Source organism: Camelina sativa, chromosome 3, assembly GCF_000633955.1.
Source record: "Camelina sativa cultivar DH55 chromosome 3, Cs, whole genome shotgun sequence".
In the NCBI taxonomy this organism is placed as follows: domain Eukaryota; kingdom Viridiplantae; phylum Streptophyta; class Magnoliopsida; order Brassicales; family Brassicaceae; genus Camelina; species Camelina sativa.
Window position 1 is genome coordinate 13,109,722 of NC_025687.1, and position 12,558 is coordinate 13,122,279.

A 12,558-nucleotide genomic window follows, 5' to 3' on the forward strand; every position below is an offset into this window, starting at 1 on the left:
GTTCCACAAGTTATTAAAACATCCTCTGTCTGATCTAACTACAGGGCTGATATGAGTACTATAATGTTTTTGAAATAATCTATGATTCGTTTAGTTTTAACACTCACTAATGGTTCTTGATGACAAAGAAGGCAGTTCTGTCTCCTGACTCTCCTTCTCCTCCTGCTGAATTCTCCTTTTATCANTACGTTTGCAACCGAGTACAAGTTGCTTTTCATCCTCTTACCAAGAGGAAGGTTTAAATCTCAAGCCTTTGGAAATAATGAGGTGCCTTATTGTAAATGTTGCAGATACCAGAGGGAACTCAGCCTGGTCAACTTCTTGTTTTAAGAGGCAAAGGTACAAATATTTATCAGCCCGTATTGTCATTTTTTTTTTTGAATGATTGTAAAATTTATTCAACCAAAAAACGTTTTTCCTTTACAAAATTTGCAACCGTAAATTGAAAAATATTGAAACTTTAAACAAAAAGAACAGAACTTAGAATAGTGTTGCGTGAAAGATTAGTAGCGAGTAGCCAGCCAACTGCAGAAGACATCTCCCAACCGAGAGGCCCCCACGGGAAGAGTGCATAAACGGTTGCGGATGACCCTGTCAAGCAACTTGACAAGCTGATCCGTATAATATTTGCAAGCGTATGGTCATTTTGTTTTGTATATATGCTTGAAAACTCTTTTAAATAGGTTAGTTTGTGCAGGACTACCGAGACAAGGCTTTTTTGTAGATCATGGAGATCAGTATGTCCGCTTCCGTGTCAACATTCCTACGTAAGATTTCTTCTACTTGGAGTTCAAGTTATAATTTTGTTGGAGACACCCACATATTGCTATGCTAAAAACTCTACTGGTGTTTCGAACGAAAAAGCACTTTGTAGTTCTAAAAGTTGATGTTTTCGAATTACTTTCCCTGCATTCTCTTACTTAGCATCCGATTATAGAAATTCATGTTGAAATGATCAGCTACTAGATATTCTGGTGGCATGTGGGTTTGTTTGGGTTCTCTTCTTGTTATTTCCATGAAGGAAGGACCTATACTACGTGCTTGATTTTTGAAATCATCATATAACAGGTTCGCTGAGCATATGTTGATAGATTTCTGGTATATGCTTATGCGGTGTACCTTTTTTCTTGTATTCTGTAGTGAAGTGAATGAACGTCAGCGTGCTATACTGGAAGAGTTTGCAAAGGAAGAAATCAACAATGAGTTGAGTGGTTCTGCTGAAGGAAGTTGGTAAGTAAATAAATTATACTTCTTACAATTGTATTTATAACTGCACAATAGAAGAATTAGTGTTGCTTGTATGTTACTGGTGGATTTGCTAGGCCTGCTAGATACAAGAGTTAAGATAGCGGATATTTAGATAACACACAGTTGAAAAATGAGATTAATAGGTTCTCTCTTGTAAGCATATAGAATAATACTGTACCTGTTCTTGTATTTTTTATGCATTCAAGTTTCAAAAAGCTCGAAGCTCGAGGGGAAACAGTGTAAGGACATACTGTTAGAAAGAAGCTAAAATATTTGTTGGGGATTTTCCTTTTTGAATTTTGATTCAACTGAATGTTATCTCCTCTCACTAGTGATTGTTCCTTATAGTAATGAAGAATCATGAAAATGAATCAAACAGGATTTACCAGAAGCTCTCTACTGGTTGAACTTACAGGTGGAATCGAACGAGTCCTCAGATCATACGCGATTTCTCTTTAATCGTGCTGCTGGTGCTATTGTTCAACAAGTTAATGGGATGAAACCGCCACGAGAGATGAGAGATAAAAGCATTCAGCAGAAGACAACAAGACTAATTTCATCTATTGCTGGAAAAACGTACAGTTCAACAGCATAACAGAAAGGGCAAGGGTCATGATTTTGACTTCATATTTTATCACAAACCCATTTGATGTGAATAATAAGAGACATCCACAAGTACAGCTGATAAAAATAAGGAAAAAAAAAACTCCTCAAGAGTTGTGTTTTTGGAGTAGTTCCACAAGTTATTAAAACATCCTCTGTCTGATCTAACTACAGGGCTGATATGAGTACTATAATGTTTTTGAAATAATCTATGATTCGTTTAGTTTTAACACTCACTAATGGTTCTTGATGACAAAGAAGGCAGTTCTGTCTCCTGACTCTCCTTCTCCTCCTGCTGAATTCTCCTTTTATCATTGTCAGACTTTATCTCACCATAAAAGTAAGAGACAAAACCCCAAAGGGAGAGAGCAAGAGAGAGTCCCTTCTCTGCTTGAAACTTTTCATGGTAAAATATAACAGCTAAAACCTCCGTGATGGGCAAAAGGACTGATATCATGATACCCGAGACGAGAGAAGATGTGCAGAAGATTAATCCAATGGCTCCCAAGAAGAAGCCTTGCCATATTATAGCCGAAAACACAGCCACAACATAGTACAGTACCTCTCCAAGCTTGAACTCTTTTGCTTCTTTTGGTAGGGCCTGCAAAAAAAAAAGAAGAAAAATGGGAAGGGTTCAAGTCAAAAAAGAACTTGTTAAGATTCAAAAGACTATTGACTAACCTTGAAATCACCAGCANAAAAGCACTTTGTAGTTCTAAAAGTTGATGTTTTCGAATTACTTTCCCTGCATTCTCTTACTTAGCATCCGATTATAGAAATTCATGTTGAAATGATCAGCTACTAGATATTCTGGTGGCATGTGGGTTTGTTTGGGTTCTCTTCTTGTTATTTCCATGAAGGAAGGACCTATACTACGTGCTTGATTTTTGAAATCATCATATAACAGGTTCGCTGAGCATATGTTGATAGATTTCTGGTATATGCTTATGCGGTGTACTTTTTTCCTTGTATTCTCTAGTGAAGTGAATGAACGTCAGCGTGCTATACTGGAAGAGTTTGCAAAGGAAGAAATCAACAATGAGTTGAGTGGTTCTGCTGAAGGAAGTTGGTAAGTAAATAAATTATACTTCTTACAATTGTATTTATAACTGCACAATAGAAGAATTAGTGTTGCTTGTATGTTACTGGTGGATTTGCTAGGCCTGCTAGATACAAGAGTTAAGATAGCGGATATTTAGATAACACACAGTTGAAAAATGAGATTAATAGGTTCTCTCTTGTAAGCATATAGAATAATACTGTACCTGTTCTTGTATTTTTTATGCATTCAAGTTTCAAAAAGCTCGAAGCTCGAGGGGAAACAGTGTAAGGACATACTGTTAGAAAGAAGCTAAAATATTTGTTGGGGATTTTCCTTTTTGAATTTTGATTCAACTGAATGTTATCTCCTCTCACTAGTGATTGTTCCTTATAGTAATGAAGAATCATGAAAATGAATCAAACAGGATTTACCAGAAGCTCTCTACTGGTTGAACTTACAGGTGGAATCGAACGAGTCCTCAGATCATACGCGATTTCTCTTTAATCGTGCTGCTGGTGCTATTGTTCAACAAGTTAATGGGATGAAACCGCCACGAGAGATGAGAGATAAAAGCATTCAGCAGAAGACAACAAGACTAATTTCATCTATTGCTGGAAAAACGTACAGTTCAACAGCATAACAGAAAGGGCAAGGGTCATGATTTTGACTTCATATTTTATCACAAACCCATTTGATGTGAATAATAAGAGACATCCACAAGTACAGCTGATAAAAATAAGGAAAAAAAAAACTCCTCAAGAGTTGTGTTTTTGGAGTAGTTCCACAAGTTATTAAAACATCCTCTGTCTGATCTAACTACAGGGCTGATATGAGTACTATAATGTTTTTGAAATAATCTATGATTCGTTTAGTTTTAACACTCACTAATGGTTCTTGATGACAAAGAAGGCAGTTCTGTCTCCTGACTCTCCTTCTCCTCCTGCTGAATTCTCCTTTTATCATTGTCAGACTTTATCTCACCATAAAAGTAAGAGACAAAACCCCAAAGGGAGAGAGCAAGAGAGAGTCCCTTCTCTGCTTGAAACTTTTCATGGTAAAATATAACAGCTAAAACCTCCGTGATGGGCAAAAGGACTGATATCATGATACCCGAGACGAGAGAAGATGTGCAGAAGATTAATCCAATGGCTCCCAAGAAGAAGCCTTGCCATATTATAGCCGAAAACACAGCCACAACATAGTACAGTACCTCTCCAAGCTTGAACTCTTTTGCTTCTTTTGGTAGGGCCTGCAAAAAAAAAAGAAGAAAAATGGGAAGGGTTCAAGTCAAAAAAGAACTTGTTAAGATTCAAAAGACTATTGACTAACCTTGAAATCACCAGCAATGGACATACCAATGAGGCTGACAATAGAAGCAAGGAAGCACAAAATCATCTGGACCTCGAGAACGAGCGTATAGCTCAAGGGTTGCTTAGCTTTCTGGTAAGCAAGTTCCACTAATGGCAAGATAAAAGCATACACAACAGCTGCAGCCACGGTCACCAAGAACCCAAGAACGTATTGCTTGTGGGTCTCATGAACGGGCCTATCAGTTTCGGTATGCATTCCCAATACCGCAGCTCCAACAGTCAACAACACAACAGCATTAATGGTAAAAGGAGTAAACTTATGTTTAACCATGAAGAATGAGAAGATAGCTATACAAGCTAACTGTGAAGCAATGATGAGAGCAGCCGTTGAAACGGGGAGATATGCTATACCATATGCATACAAGTAATTATCAAAGCCAGAGAGAATGCCTATGAAAATAGCCGCGCCAAGAAGACGCGGTTTGATAAGAAAGAAACTTGTTGCATTTTCGCCTCCATTGTTGTTTTTGCGCCGGTGAATGTAAGAGAAGAGCAAAGGGATGAAGATAACAGGAAAGCCAGCAGTTTCAAGAAATGTAGAGAACCAAATCCTTTTGCCACCATTGTTGAAGTAGAGACGCATAATCAGAGGACCTCCACAGTTTCCTATGGCTAGGATTATGCAGTTTATGATCACAAGAGCCTTCGCCATTTTTGTCTTAAATTTTTTCTTCTAAACAATTTTATGGATGTTTTTGATTTCTTGTTGTGGGGTAATGAAACTTTTGGGGGTTGGTGCTGGCAGAATTTAGTTATATGGTTGGTGTGTTTCTGTCTTTTTCCATAGATCTTTGTGTTTCTTTACCCAAAAGATCCTCTCTAATGTCTAAAACATGAATTTTCCTAATTTATGCCCACGAATTTAGCTAACAGTTTTAATTTCGTATTAAAACGTAGAAATGATCTCATAGACCGGATATCCATATCCATATCCATATCCATATCCATATCCATATCCGTATATTCGATACAGTATTTAATTTACGTTTTATCCAATCTACAGTTTTTGACTATTGAATTTATTTATTTTTCTAAATTTAGTGCAATGACGTTAAGAATTATCAGTTCTATAATTGGAAGGTTTTAATGGTGAGTTTATTGGTTCTTTGACTCTCTTTATTACAGTATTATCTTTTCTGCTTCTTTGATTTAAATAATATAATTTATTTCATACCACTGCCGACAAAAAAAAATTATTATTTCATACCAAAAATAAAGAACAGAAGGTTGAAAATTTTATTGAATAGAATTGATATGTACCAGATTTTATTAAAGATGCATGCATACTGTTTTCTCAATGTTTATCTTAAGGAAATTATATCTTTCGTTTTTTGGTTTGTAGACTCATCACTGTATCATTCTATCTTTACTACACGTGTACTAATTTGAGAAATACATTCATACATATACACTTAAATTATATAGACCATTTAGTTATACTCATCGCACATTCACACATGCTTATGTTATAGAAATGCGGGAAAAAAGACCTTTTAAGCAACAGAATCACTAACTGCAGGAAGAGTAGTAGGCAGCTCTGTCTCCGTCTGCTGAGGTTTGTCGACAACTATCTTGCCGGATTTAAACTCACCGTAGAAGTAAGATACGAATCCCCACAGAGAGAGAAGGAGAGAGACACCTTTCTCAGCTTGAAACTTCTCCCGGAAACAAACGACGGCTAAGACCTCTGTCACCGGAAGCAGAACACTTATGAGAACACCTGAAGCTAGAGACGATGCACAGAACACAATCCCTATGGCTCCTAAGAAGAAACCTTGCCATATTATCCCTGTGATCACTATCAGTGCATAGTAAAACGCAGATCCTCTGATCTTGAACTCTCTTGCTTCTTTTGCTATCACCTGCAAAGAAACACATACGATGATGATACCCTTATTACTAAAATAAGACCATGACAAAAACTTTTGTACCTTAAAATCTCCAACGATGAACATCCCAACAACGCAAAAGCAAGTAGCAGAAAGGCACATAACCATCTGAATCTCGAGCACAAGTGGGAAAGTGATTTCTTGTCGAGCTTTCTTGTAAGTGAGCTCAACGAGCGGCAATATGAAAGCATAGAGAACAGCTGCAATCACAGTCATCAAGAACCCAACAACATACTCTTTGTGGCTCTCGTTAGCCGGCAAGTCTCCGTCGCTGTGCAACGCAAGGATTCCAGTACCAACCGTCAACAATACGACTGCGTTTACAGAGAAGGGAGTGAACTTTTGCTTGACCAGCAAGAAAGCGAAGAGAGCATTGAAAGCTAATTGAGTTCCGATTATGAGGGATGAAGTGGAAACTTGTAGATACGCTAACCCGTAAGCGTATAAGTAGTTGTCAAGTCCTATGAGCAGCCCTATGACAATAGAGGCGATGAACAGAGGAGTTTCCATTAAGAAAAGCTCTGTTTTCGCTACGTTTTCGGCCTTGTTGCGGTTGCGGCGGTTGAGGNTTGATGTGAATAATAAGAGACATCCACAAGTACAGCTGATAAAAATAAGGAAAAAAAAAACTCCTCAAGAGTTGTGTTTTTGGAGTAGTTCCACAAGTTATTAAAACATCCTCTGTCTGATCTAACTACAGGGCTGATATGAGTACTATAATGTTTTTGAAATAATCTATGATTCGTTTAGTTTTAACACTCACTAATGGTTCTTGATGACAAAGAAGGCAGTTCTGTCTCCTGACTCTCCTTCTCCTCCTGCTGAATTCTCCTTTTATCATTGTCAGACTTTATCTCACCATAAAAGTAAGAGACAAAACCCCAAAGGGAGAGAGCAAGAGAGAGTCCCTTCTCTGCTTGAAACTTTTCATGGTAAAATATAACAGCTAAAACCTCCGTGATGGGCAAAAGGACTGATATCATGATACCCGAGACGAGAGAAGATGTGCAGAAGATTAATCCAATGGCTCCCAAGAAGAAGCCTTGCCATATTATAGCCGAAAACACAGCCACAACATAGTACAGTACCTCTCCAAGCTTGAACTCTTTTGCTTCTTTTGGTAGGGCCTGCAAAAAAAAAAGAAGAAAAATGGGAAGGGTTCAAGTCAAAAAAGAACTTGTTAAGATTCAAAAGACTATTGACTAACCTTGAAATCACCAGCAATGGACATACCAATGAGGCTGACAATAGAAGCAAGGAAGCACAAAATCATCTGGACCTCGAGAACGAGCGTATAGCTCAAGGGTTGCTTAGCTTTCTGGTAAGCAAGTTCCACTAATGGCAAGATAAAAGCATACACAACAGCTGCAGCCACGGTCACCAAGAACCCAAGAACGTATTGCTTGTGGGTCTCATGAACGGGCCTATCAGTTTCGGTATGCATTCCCAATACCGCAGCTCCAACAGTCAACAACACAACAGCATTAATGGTAAAAGGAGTAAACTTATGTTTAACCATGAAGAATGAGAAGATAGCTATACAAGCTAACTGTGAAGCAATGATGAGAGCAGCCGTTGAAACGGGGAGATATGCTATACCATATGCATACAAGTAATTATCAAAGCCAGAGAGAATGCCTATGAAAATAGCCGCGCCAAGAAGACGCGGTTTGATAAGAAAGAAACTTGTTGCATTTTCGCCTCCATTGTTGTTTTTGCGCCGGTGAATGTAAGAGAAGAGCAAAGGGATGAAGATAACAGGAAAGCCAGCAGTTTCAAGAAATGTAGAGAACCAAATCCTTTTGCCACCATTGTTGAAGTAGAGACGCATAATCAGAGGACCTCCACAGTTTCCTATGGCTAGGATTATGCAGTTTATGATCACAAGAGCCTTCGCCATTTTTGTCTTAAATTTTTTCTTCTAAACAATTTTATGGATGTTTTTGATTTCTTGTTGTGGGGTAATGAAACTTTTGGGGGTTGGTGCTGGCAGAATTTAGTTATATGGTTGGTGTGTTTCTGTCTTTTTCCATAGATCTTTGTGTTTCTTTACCCAAAAGATCCTCTCTAATGTCTAAAACATGAATTTTCCTAATTTATGCCCACGAATTTAGCTAACAGTTTTAATTTCGTATTAAAACGTAGAAATGATCTCATAGACCGGATATCCATATCCATATCCATATCCATATCCATATCCATATCCGTATATTCGATACAGTATTTAATTTACGTTTTATCCAATCTACAGTTTTTGACTATTGAATTTATTTATTTTTCTAAATTTAGTGCAATGACGTTAAGAATTATCAGTTCTATAATTGGAAGGTTTTAATGGTGAGTTTATTGGTTCTTTGACTCTCTTTATTACAGTATTATCTTTTCTGCTTCTTTGATTTAAATAATATAATTTATTTCATACCACTGCCGACAAAAAAAAATTATTATTTCATACCAAAAATAAAGAACAGAAGGTTGAAAATTTTATTGAATAGAATTGATATGTACCAGATTTTATTAAAGATGCATGCATACTGTTTTCTCAATGTTTATCTTAAGGAAATTATATCTTTCGTTTTTTGGTTTGTAGACTCATCACTGTATCATTCTATCTTTACTACACGTGTACTAATTTGAGAAATACATTCATACATATACACTTAAATTATATAGACCATTTAGTTATACTCATCGCACATTCACACATGCTTATGTTATAGAAATGCGGGAAAAAAGACCTTTTAAGCAACAGAATCACTAACTGCAGGAAGAGTAGTAGGCAGCTCTGTCTCCGTCTGCTGAGGTTTGTCGACAACTATCTTGCCGGATTTAAACTCACCGTAGAAGTAAGATACGAATCCCCACAGAGAGAGAAGGAGAGAGACACCTTTCTCAGCTTGAAACTTCTCCCGGAAACAAACGACGGCTAAGACCTCTGTCACCGGAAGCAGAACACTTATGAGAACACCTGAAGCTAGAGACGATGCACAGAACACAATCCCTATGGCTCCTAAGAAGAAACCTTGCCATATTATCCCTGTGATCACTATCAGTGCATAGTAAAACGCAGATCCTCTGATCTTGAACTCTCTTGCTTCTTTTGCTATCACCTGCAAAGAAACACATACGATGATGATACCCTTATTACTAAAATAAGACCATGACAAAAACTTTTGTACCTTAAAATCTCCAACGATGAACATCCCAACAACGCAAAAGCAAGTAGCAGAAAGGCACATAACCATCTGAATCTCGAGCACAAGTGGGAAAGTGATTTCTTGTCGAGCTTTCTTGTAAGTGAGCTCAACGAGCGGCAATATGAAAGCATAGAGAACAGCTGCAATCACAGTCATCAAGAACCCAACAACATACTCTTTGTGGCTCTCGTTAGCCGGCAAGTCTCCGTCGCTGTGCAACGCAAGGATTCCAGTACCAACCGTCAACAATACGACTGCGTTTACAGAGAAGGGAGTGAACTTTTGCTTGACCAGCAAGAAAGCGAAGAGAGCATTGAAAGCTAATTGAGTTCCGATTATGAGGGATGAAGTGGAAACTTGTAGATACGCTAACCCGTAAGCGTATAAGTAGTTGTCAAGTCCTATGAGCAGCCCTATGACAATAGAGGCGATGAACAGAGGAGTTTCCATTAAGAAAAGCTCTGTTTTCGCTACGTTTTCGGCCTTGTTGCGGTTGCGGCGGTTGAGGAAGGAGAACAAGAGAGGGATGAGGATGATTGGACAACCAGCGGTTGATAGGAAGCTCATGAACCAGATTCGTTTTCCACCATTGTTGTAGTAGAGACGAGTTAACAAAGGACCTCCACATGTTCCTATAGTGAGGATAATACAGTTTATGATCAACAGACCATACTTCATATTCTACTGCTTACTGTTTGATGTGTTTGTTGTCCTTTGTATTGGAGATTTTGGTGATATATATCTGAACATCAGAAGCTTAAGAGTGTCAACGAGCAATAATTACGTGTGTTCGTAGATCTTTTTTGTTTGTTTGTGGTTTTGAATCGTGTGATAACATTATCATGGAATTTGGGAAATTAAAACGGTGGGGGGTCGAGTTTGCGATTTCAAATGGCTGTACTGTACTAGAGTTTTAGTTTTCAACTAAGGATGGTCCTTTCCTTTTTGTTCTATCGTGAAAATAAAGAAAGAGAGAGAGAGACGTGTTAGTTTTTGCGCTACACACATTATGTATGACAAAACAAAGAGTTGAATTGTTCAAAATAGAAATCTTTTCTATTAAATTATGTGTAACGTTAAAGAGAAATATCGTCTTATATACTTGGTTTTGACGACTTTTGATATGTTGTTAAGAAAAAGTTAACCAATCAATCAGTTCACCATACTTGAATACATGGAATACTAGCTGACATGAGCTATTTTGTTTGTAGACTTGATCTTGATTTTGATTTTTTGCCACTAGTGTAGTTGTTTCGTATCTCTGATATTGTTTAACTCAGACTAGTCGTTTGGCTTGAACGAAGTGATTCAACTTGTGTGTTTCTACACCATTTTGTTTGATATGAAAAAGTTGGACCATAATAAATAAACTTTGTAACATTTCCTCTTGTATATAAAGTTATAAACCATATATTATAAAAGTTTCAGAAGTATCGTTTATCTGTTATTTGAGAAATAAAGTTTACAATTTGATGGGAGTAGATTGTTACTTTTTCATGCATTTTTTTTTGTTGTTAAAGGCTTAGTTACTTTTTCATGCATGATTGACGTATAATACTCTTTCCGTTTCATAATATAGGATGTTTTAGAAATATATTTTGTTTCATAATATATGATGTTTTCATGTTTTTATGCAACTTTTTGATTAAGTTAATATTATTGTTATGCAATATTGTTTCTGATTGGTTGAACTTTTAAAAAGTAAACACTTTTTAATCTGCATGTTTTTGTTAAAACATCTTATATTTTGAAACGGAGGGAGTATAAGTTAAAAAAAAAAACAGGTTATAGCTTTGAGACCAAGGTAACAATATTCTACTAGCTAGGACTCAAAAATTGGTGGGAACAACATGCTCTAGCTCACTTTATTCCACACTTAAAGGCTATTGATTTTGACCCTCTTATATGTACTGTGAAGTCACATGTAATTCATGTATACATAAATAAAAATATAGAATTATATTCTTTATTAGAAAAGAACAACAATTGGTCATTCATTATTGAGCACCAACAAGTTGATTTCTATTTATGATAGAGCGTGTAATCATGGCCTCAAAAAAGAAAGATTCCATTAATTCTAATGAATTGAAATAGTGGTAGAAACCAGCCAGACATATGCATAATGCATGCAAGCAAAGACCATAAATTCAAGATCGTTTAGTTGAACAGATAATGGAATTGGTGCAGCATACCGCGCATACGCACATGACCAATCAATGTTGTATACATTTTTTTCTTTTTAATTGAATATATAAATTGATTTTTGTTTTTTTTTTTTTTTTAAAGTTTTGCAAAAAAAGGCTGTCACACAAGTATATCCAATTTTGACGTACAGAATTATTTTTTTTGGTCATTTTGATCATTAAACTGAAGACTTAACGTTTGTGTCGGGTTTACTCCAAGACCATATACACCAACTTACAAAACCAAACTCGGGAAGTCTCTTAGGTAGGTAGATTTAACTTTCTTCAAAAATTCAAAACTATAATTTATTATCCAAGTACAAAATGTTCGTGTATATATATATACATTAAAAAATTGATTTTGAATCCTTAAGAATCAAATAGAGAAACAAAAAATAAAATAAACATACTGTGTGGTAAAAATTTGTGGGTTTGGTGATGAATGAAGAAGGAGAACCCCAACAACTCTTAAGCAGCTGAATCTGGTAATCTTACAGGCAAATTAGCTTTCCTGTGACCCCTTTGAGATCTTCTGTCTCTTCCACGTCTTCTAGGCGGTGTTGTGCTAACCCTTCCACTGGACATTTTTCTAGGCAAATCGCTGCTGATAATTAAAACCGGTGGGGGCGGTGAAGGCGGTGGTGGAGGAAAATTAGGCATCGGAGGTCGTTGCCTTGCAAATCTTTCTTGCTCTGCTCGATGATATCTCTGCATTTGAGAGTTCGGGTAATGATAAAGTCAGGATCTTTTTTTTTTACTACCTTTTCTTTACACGAAGTGTCAGTCAGCATGAGAAGAAGAAGAATCACCTGAACTACAAAGTTGCGTCTTTCACAGTCAAGGAACATGCTTACTGTCCAGTTTGTTTTTGCTGCAATCTTATCTCTTACTGTTGAGAAACTGATTTGATCTCTAGAAGTGAATCGGTCAACTTCGTTAAACCAAAGGCAAGTAAAGAGGTTGCTGATGGGAACATGCTCTCTTAAAATGACACAGCCTTCTGGTACGTCTGCATAGCCCAACCAT

The 12,558-nt window shown here is 36.9% G+C and overlaps 6 protein-coding genes and 1 long non-coding RNA gene across 10 annotated transcripts in view; 2 read left to right on the forward strand and 5 right to left on the reverse strand.

Moving 5' to 3' along the window:
* Positions 1–2,087, forward strand: part of LOC104776874 (chaperone protein dnaJ 1, mitochondrial-like) — a 7,219-nt gene extending 5,132 nt beyond the window's left edge. Inside the window, exons 16-19 of one of the 4 annotated variants that reach the window (XM_019243698.1) lie at positions 291–339; positions 698–767; positions 1,141–1,230; positions 1,664–2,087. In XM_019243698.1, coding sequence (XP_019099243.1) covers positions 291–339; positions 698–767; positions 1,141–1,230; positions 1,664–1,748 — 294 coding nt within the window. In that variant the 3' untranslated portion in view covers positions 1,749–2,087. Of the gene's footprint in view, positions 1–290; positions 340–697; positions 768–1,140; positions 1,231–1,596 lie in introns of all 4 variants that reach the window. The other 3 variants (XM_010501024.2, XM_010501022.2, XM_010501021.2) reach the window with 3 other exon arrangements.
* Positions 2,580–3,664, forward strand: LOC104776878. The gene is made up of 2 exons (XR_766180.2): positions 2,580–2,920; positions 3,354–3,664. It is a non-coding gene; the product is annotated as an uncharacterized LOC104776878 (long non-coding RNA).
* Positions 3,485–5,130, reverse strand: LOC104776876 (purine permease 3-like). Its single transcript, XM_010501027.1, has 2 exons — positions 4,223–5,130; positions 3,485–4,142 (listed from the first exon to the last, which is right to left on the reverse strand). Exons 1-2 carry the CDS (start codon positions 4,913–4,915, stop codon positions 3,768–3,770), a joined length of 1,068 nt encoding a protein of 355 aa, XP_010499329.1. The 5' UTR covers positions 4,916–5,130; the 3' UTR covers positions 3,485–3,767.
* Positions 5,536–6,713, reverse strand: LOC109124968 (purine permease 1). The gene is made up of 2 exons (XM_019243701.1): positions 6,195–6,713; positions 5,536–6,125 (listed from the first exon to the last, which is right to left on the reverse strand). The coding sequence occupies exons 1-2, from the start codon at positions 6,660–6,662 to the stop codon at positions 5,757–5,759; spliced, it is 837 nt and encodes a 278-aa protein (XP_019099246.1). The 5' UTR covers positions 6,663–6,713; the 3' UTR covers positions 5,536–5,756.
* LOC104776877 (purine permease 3-like) lies at positions 6,733–8,267 on the reverse strand. The gene is made up of 2 exons (XM_019243700.1): positions 7,360–8,267; positions 6,733–7,279 (listed from the first exon to the last, which is right to left on the reverse strand). Exons 1-2 carry the CDS (start codon positions 8,050–8,052, stop codon positions 6,905–6,907), a joined length of 1,068 nt encoding a protein of 355 aa, XP_019099245.1. The 5' UTR covers positions 8,053–8,267; the 3' UTR covers positions 6,733–6,904.
* LOC104776875 (purine permease 1-like) lies at positions 8,674–10,215 on the reverse strand. The gene is made up of 2 exons (XM_010501025.2): positions 9,332–10,215; positions 8,674–9,262 (listed from the first exon to the last, which is right to left on the reverse strand). Exons 1-2 carry the CDS (start codon positions 10,025–10,027, stop codon positions 8,894–8,896), a joined length of 1,065 nt encoding a protein of 354 aa, XP_010499327.1. The 5' UTR covers positions 10,028–10,215; the 3' UTR covers positions 8,674–8,893.
* The window catches only part of LOC104776879, a 4,710-nt gene continuing 3,945 nt past the window's right edge, over positions 11,794–12,558 (reverse strand). Inside the window, exon 9 of the mRNA XM_010501029.2 lies at positions 11,794–12,240. Coding sequence (XP_010499331.1) covers positions 12,001–12,240 — 240 coding nt within the window. The 3' untranslated portion in view covers positions 11,794–12,000. The remainder of the gene's footprint in view (positions 12,241–12,558) is intronic.

Bases quoted from the DNA above. Each gene is read 5' to 3' on its own strand.
- LOC104776876 (XM_010501027.1), bottom strand. From the start codon at position 4,915: ATGGCGAAGGCTCTTGTGATCATAAACTGCATAATCCTAGCCATAGGA. The intron at 4,143-4,222 runs GTTAGTCAATAG...TTTTTTTTGCAG, and splicing joins CCATTGCTGGTGATTTCAAG to GCCCTACCAAAAGAAGCAAA.
- LOC109124968 (XM_019243701.1), bottom strand. From the start codon at position 6,662: ATGGAAACTCCTCTGTTCATCGCCTCTATTGTCATAGGGCTGCTCATA. The intron at 6,126-6,194 runs GTACAAAAGTTT...GTTTCTTTGCAG, and splicing joins TCATCGTTGGAGATTTTAAG to GTGATAGCAAAAGAAGCAAG.
- LOC104776877 (XM_019243700.1), bottom strand. From the start codon at position 8,052: ATGGCGAAGGCTCTTGTGATCATAAACTGCATAATCCTAGCCATAGGA. The intron at 7,280-7,359 runs GTTAGTCAATAG...TTTTTTTTGCAG, and splicing joins CCATTGCTGGTGATTTCAAG to GCCCTACCAAAAGAAGCAAA.
- LOC104776875 (XM_010501025.2), bottom strand. From the start codon at position 10,027: ATGAAGTATGGTCTGTTGATCATAAACTGTATTATCCTCACTATAGGA. The intron at 9,263-9,331 runs GTACAAAAGTTT...GTTTCTTTGCAG, and splicing joins TCATCGTTGGAGATTTTAAG to GTGATAGCAAAAGAAGCAAG.